At 30.4% G+C, this 6,790-nt stretch overlaps 1 protein-coding gene across 3 annotated transcripts; it reads left to right on the forward strand.

Annotated features, from left to right (window-relative positions):
• The first annotated feature begins 1,104 nt into the window (after positions 1–1,104).
• On the forward strand, positions 1,105–6,326 carry LOC106458137 (caspase-like). 3 transcript variants are annotated; one of them, XM_013917596.2, is made up of 3 exons: positions 1,105–1,177; positions 3,207–3,336; positions 3,966–6,326. In XM_013917596.2, exon 3 carries the CDS (start codon positions 3,977–3,979, stop codon positions 4,856–4,858), a length of 882 nt encoding a protein of 293 aa, XP_013773050.1. In that variant the 5' UTR covers positions 1,105–1,177; positions 3,207–3,336; positions 3,966–3,976; the 3' UTR covers positions 4,859–6,326. The 3 variants fall into 3 exon arrangements, with proteins under 3 accessions (XP_013773050.1, XP_022239986.1, XP_022239987.1); XM_022384278.1 differs by lacking the exon at positions 1,105–1,177 and adding an exon at positions 1,201–1,312; XM_022384279.1 differs by lacking the exon at positions 1,105–1,177 and adding an exon at positions 1,334–1,915.
• Positions 6,327–6,790: the final 464 nt, after the last annotated feature.

Genomic DNA, 6,790 nt, shown 5'->3' on the forward strand with positions numbered 1-6,790 from the left:
TAATGCTATGGAGATCTGGGAGCATGACTCCCAGAAAATTTTTAAAAAGTAGGTGCTATGAGGTTAAATCGGGAAGAAATTTTTGCATGAAATATATTTTAAACAATTGCATGGCTATTCACACAAAATCCAGATAATCCAAAAGAGCCCGCCCAATGATAGAACACATTACAATGATATTTAATAATTAGAATGCTGTGAGCCATCATTTGGGTTCCCTTGCTGTTAACGATCTTTTCAGTCATAAGTTTGCTTATTGAGGAAGATTATTAAATTGAATTAATTATATTATAGTTTACAGAACAGGGAATCTGAGCAGCATAAATCCTATACTTATACTTCAATCAACAAGTAATAGATACTTACAAGTGTCATAATTGTATTGTGCTTATTAATATTTTTAGTTGTTGTTAATTACTATAATAGATTTAACTGTTGAGAATAACTGTATACGTGGAGGGTACAGCTGACTAGTTGCCCTTCCTCTGGTATCAGTATTAAATAACGGATGGCTATGCTTGAACCTAGGGTTTTATACTTGGCCAGGTGGCCGTTCACTGACTGAAATAATTCAATGCATTCTATCTAACTTCGATCGCTTTGAGAAGGCTTGAATGCACCTAAGTAAAAAACACGTCAGCTTCCTTCTGTAACAGATGAACAGTGAAAATCATACAAATGTAGATTTTTCAAAGTCACAACATCCAGTGTCGATTTCTGATATTATTGTTTACAAAATGGATGTTTACTAATCTACTCACTTTAAAAAAGGAAAAGCTAGTTTAATTTCAAAGATAAGCAGACAATGGCTATTAAATCTCTATTAGACAACATATATATTTTCAATGTCTCACTAACAATATAACTTATAAGGGAAAACGAAAATTTACACACATATTCCTATGGTTTCGCCCACAGTGCATTGAGGTTATTTGTTCTAGTTTCACGAGTTTCCAAACTGGATACATTCAACGACCGGAGATAGGCGACATATAAAGACTAAATTATCCGGATTAAATCGTTCAATTGAAATATCAACTTACTCATTTAGTATATATTGACGCAAGACCCAAAATGGCGTCTACTATATTTGCTGTTATGGTTCTGGAAGCTAGGCGCAGGCCGTACATCGCCAGTTATGTACACGAAACAATCAAAGGTTGATTGGGCTTTTGCGGTAAATAACTTCAATATGATAAATTTGTATTAAGTGTTTTGTCGTATAATTGCGTCATGCTTTTCTCACTTAAACTTCACATGTAAACAGTAAAGTGTTGGATATCATTTTGCATCAGGTTTTTAATACTGAAAGGTGACTTGTTGGTCATTCAGAACGAAAAAGTGTACCTTATTTGGATTTTAGCTTTTATAATGAAGAATTGTGAAGTATCTTGCAATTTTCACTAGTTCGTTAAAATTAACATGCTTCAACTCCAACTTTCAGTTTCAAATTCATATTAAATTTTTAAATTTAAGTTTTTAAGTTTAACTGTTAGTGTTAAAGTATCTGGAAACAACTTTTTTAGAATTTAATGTATGAATTATACCGATCACAAGTAAAATTAATTAAGTTGAAAAGTAGAAACAAACTTAAATATATTAAAACATAAAAATTTGATTCTGTTTTGTTTGTATTTCCACAGAGATTCTTTTCAGTTTTTTTTTTGGCTGTACTGTACAGTGAGTTTTAGGGAAGAGACTTATTTAGTTGACATGATAAATTTTACTAAGTTGATTTGCAATAGGCAAGTAGCCTAAGCTAATGAGTAGTATAAAATGAAATCAAATTTAAAGTTAGTTTTGTCTTTAAAATTTTATTGGCCACCCAACATCACGACTATCATTATAAGCATCATGACAGCAAATTACAAACTGAATTAGATGTACCATATAACAGACAATAACGTATAAGCAGGTGGGATATTTTGGTATAATAATGAGTGGTGAAATAAAAATTATCTGTTGAAGTAATAAATAATTTTCAGTATTATCATGAAAGTGTGTACAGCACTAGTAGTGTTAGAAAAACTGGCTAGTTATAAATTTTAAATGTTTGAACTATGAGATAGGTACATCACAACCTAATTGTGTTCAGGAACTTGCATAAACCACCTTTGAATTGCATGAGTGAAAGGATGGAAGGGTTTGAAAATTCAAATTTTAATATTATTAGATTAATGCTTGGATTCCCAGAGTCAGTCTTTTTTTTTTTCTGAGGACAAATTGATTTTAATATCAGAGTTATGATTATGAACTTGTGGAATGATTTATTTAATGGTATATACTGTGGTTTTAAATTATTTCAAACAGTTGGTTGATAGATGTGGAGATGTGATGGGGAATCCTTAGCTTCAAATTATTGTTTTTATTGGACAAATACAGAGTGAAATAGTCCTTTTTTTCCTCATCACCTCCTAATTTGCAATAATATGGCTGCCAAAGAAAGTGAAGTAATTAGTAGTATGATGCAATAGTTCACACATGTATCTCTTGAATTACTTTAACTGTAATTAAAAATATATACCTTTAATAATAACCTATTATTTACTATTTAGGCATAATTGAAATTAGAGAAAGTTGTTAAGAAATGAAATTAGTATTATTTCTTCTTTTAGATGCTGGCATGTATTGGCACAGAATAATTTAGTTATAGCATTATCACGTACATATTGCATTACACACAAATAATTTATGTTAATAATAACTTACTAATATAATGCTTACATTTTGTACAACCATCCTTTCTGAAAGCTTAAACTGTGATGTGTTGATTGGTTTGTGTCACAGAATTATATGAAATATTGTAAATAGGTGATATCAACTAGTTGATTATTTTTGTGACATTAATCAATTTATTCCTAATTTCATTTTAATCAATTATTTTACATGACGTAATTCAGTGTGATCAATTCTTATTGGTAATTGTTAAATCAACCAGCTTTAGTTAGCATTAATAGTAAAATTAATTAATGTTTCATCATTTATTCTTGATTGAAAGTACAGTAGTGTTTGTTATTTAGAAGTGTTTTGTTATTTCTCAAAATAAGAAGATGAAATTCCTCAAGAAAAGTTAAATTGTTAGGGAATGCAGGAAAGTAATATTTTGATCCTTGTATTCTGTTGTTAGTGGTAGGGTAAATAGGATTTTATGTTGTATCTACAGAAATATTGATTACAAGTACAAAGATTATTATTTCATTACATAGGCCATTGGTTAGGCCACATTTGGAGCACTGTGTTCAGTCTTGGACTAACTAACCTTAGGAAGAATATTGAATTGTTGTAAGTGGTTCAGAGAAGGGCTACTGGTATGGAAAGGTTATTATAGACAGACAGGTAAGATCTTTGAAATTGTTTTCTCTTAAAAATATAGTTAGAGGGGATCTGATTGAGATGACTAAGATTGTTAAGGGAATTGATAGTGTTGATGCATTATCTTTTTGTACTTACTGGTGAAAATGGTAGGACTATGAGATATGGGTATAAATTTTGAAAGGGTATGAGTCATCTTCAATTAAAACAACTTTATTTTTAATTTTATAACAGGGTGGTTGGCCTTTGGAATGGGTTGCCTTCAAATGTGATGGATACAGTTAATTTAAAGGAGTTTTAAGGGAAGGCTTGATAAATACTAGGATGACAAGGACTTTTTTGTTAGAAGACAAAGAATTCTGTAGTTATTATTAAATTATGTTATTTAAAGTATTTTTATGTTTATGCTTATTTGTTTATATTTGATACTATGTTTTATATATCAATATGGATAACTGTAAAGTTGATGCAAAATGTTTTAGTGAAATTTCATATATACAATTCTTTCTTCAGTATATTCGTGAAATATTAGTAACATCCCATTTTCTTTTTCCTCAGCTTATTATACATTTTTCTTTTTTAAGCTGCAACAATCGATTTATTGTATTGTGTATTTAAATGTGAAAATGATGAGGCAGTGTTTCTTAATACAGAGTTGCACAAAATGTCTATGAAGGATCATTTAACTTCGTTTGGAGGTGAGGCTGGCATAGATGAAGCTGATGCTCTAGGGTTGCCTTTTTTTTTGAGAAAAAAACCTGTACCATCTACTTACCTGTCCAGTCATCCTGACAGTGAGGAGTACAACATGAAACATCCAAAAAGAGGAAAATGCCTGATATTTAACAACAAAGATTTCGAACCGCATACCAACTTAAAAGAAAGAAAGGGCAATCATCGAGATGTTGAACAACTCTATTGTTGTTTTAGAGAATTAGACTTTGAAGTTGTCATACACTGTAATTTATCTGTTAAAAAAATTAAAATTGAATTGGAAAAAGTTAGTAAAGAAAATCATTCAGAGAGCGATTGTTTTATTTGCTGTGTCTTGACACATGGAGATCGTGGTGTTTTGTATGGCCGAGATGGTAGGTTTCCTACAGAAGTGATGTTTTCTCCATTTACTGGTGATATGTGTACAACCTTAGCAGGTAAACCCAAAATGTTTTTTATACAAGCTTGTCAAGGGGATAAGTTGGATAGAGGGGTCACTTTATTATTAGGGAAAGATGAAGCTGATGCTGCCACACAGTTTTTCAAGATACCCACCCATGCTGACTTTCTTATAAGCTATTCCACTGTGCCTGGGTTCTGTTCTTTCAGGAATACTAATAATGGATCATGGTTTATACAAGCATTGTGTAATGTGTTGAAAACTCAAGCCAAAGACAGTGATCTACAGAGTCTAATGACAGTAGTCTGTCGTAAAGTTGCATATGACTTTGAGTCCTGTAAGCCAGATGATCCAAAAATGAGCAGGATGAAACAAATGCCTTGCATAAGTTCGACGCTCACCAGGAAAATCTTTTTTCATCCAAAATTTTAGTAGATTTCTTGTATAAAATTGTAAAGTTCAGACTTGGATTATGATGAAATATATTAATGATTTTATATCATGTTTGTAGTGTGCAAACTGTATAGACATTATATTATGAAGGTTTTACTTAGTAGTGCATTGGTAAAACGTTTTTTTTCTTGAGAAGCTGAAATTTTATGGGGTTCATAAAATTCAGTTTTATGTAATTATATTAAAACCCTAATAACAGTAGTCCAGCTTGTGACAATTATAGTTTAACCCTTTGAGTGCATAATTAAATTTTGGGGGGTTCTCGGAAAGTGTCAATTATCTACTAAAAAAGGAAATTTAGTATTTCACCTCTTTTAGTACTTTTTTCAATATTGAAATCCACTAGTTGCACTTTTTCTCAGTGATGTATGCACATGCACAGTTCTAGGGCAGGAAAATCAAGGATGTGTGAGTATCCCAATTGTCGCACTGTGAGGAAAAGTTTTTGTGACACTGTAGGATAAATCTGCTTGTTGCACCAAAAGGCTATAAATGTCAAGTTGGATAAATTTGATTATAGCATCCAAAGGATTAAATTTGGATAAATAAATATACATTTTTTTCCACTTATGAGAGCTGTGCTCTTGTTTAATTTACTTACATTTAATGAGAGACTTTTATTAGTGTTTTATTTGTGAAAATGCACTGTTTTTCATTTAAAAAAATATAACTTTTTATTTCTGGTGATTTGGATTTATTTTATACTGCATATTGCATTTAACAAAATATTGCACACAATAGTAAATGGGAAAATAAAGTCTTACAAAAACTTAGATGTATGTCTTAGAGGTGATGTTTTTTATTTTAAAAGTGTCAATTTTGTAAAAGTTTACATTTCTTTAGCATTTAATATTAGGTCAGGTAAATGATATGTTAGTCAAATGCCACAAGCTACAGTTACTGTTGAAGTTAATGTGGTAGCTTGAATAAGAAATATCATTTTTTTTTGTGATAAATTTAGTTATGAGATTACAAGTATGATTTAAAGTGTGTGTTCAGTAAAATTTCTTTGGTTTTTTTATCAGTTCAGATCAAAGTTGTTTTTTTTTATATTTTCATTCTCTTTGTAAAACTTTTAAAAATTAATATAGTACAAAACTAGGTATATTTCACCATAATTCTACTATCACTAGCTTTTTTATTTTTTTCTGGGAAGCACTGCATGGGAAAAGTGTTCGAATTGTGCTCTTTAGTCATATCCAGCATTTCTACCAAGTTTAAAGCCTACCCGTTTTGTCATTTCGGACTTATCTGTATTTATTATTTCTTTAAATAGATAGGTAGATATCTAGACGGTCACGCCATTTCATCACTATAGTAAAATTTTCTTGTGATAAGTTTTCTAAACTTTTAATCCTAACTGTGTTTGTAGGTATTATGGTGAGAAATAGTTAAAGTGGTTTGTATTTCATTTACTTAAATGTGTGCAATAAATATATTGTTATAAATAAAATGTTTCTGATTTAATTTCATCAGTGTCAACTTTCATTACAGTATGTGCTAACTTGCCTCTTACTCAAAGTAGGTTGACACACAGCACACACTCTTCTATTATGTTCATATCTGAGAAAATTAACAAACAGGTAAGTGATTTCTTTTTGCTATGTATTAGGGGAATGTGTCTAGTATATATTGGCATCGAGATTTTTTACTTTGAAATGCATAGATGACTTTTATTTTAAAATTGAAAAAAAAGCAAGTCAACCATCCCCAGTCCACTCTACAAATCGAATACATAGTTATTAAATACCGTCAGATTTACACTGCTGTTAAAGAAGTAAAAATTAATACTTTAACATAGTGTATTAAAAATAGTATCTATATGTATCTGTTATCAAAAAGTCGAATTTAAAATATACACACCTATGCACATGGCCGAATTTTGGACTAAAGAATTGGGGAAAACAAAAA

This window comes from Limulus polyphemus, unplaced genomic scaffold, assembly GCF_000517525.1.
Source record: "Limulus polyphemus unplaced genomic scaffold, Limulus_polyphemus-2.1.2 Scaffold419, whole genome shotgun sequence".
Taxonomy (NCBI): domain Eukaryota; kingdom Metazoa; phylum Arthropoda; class Merostomata; order Xiphosura; family Limulidae; genus Limulus; species Limulus polyphemus.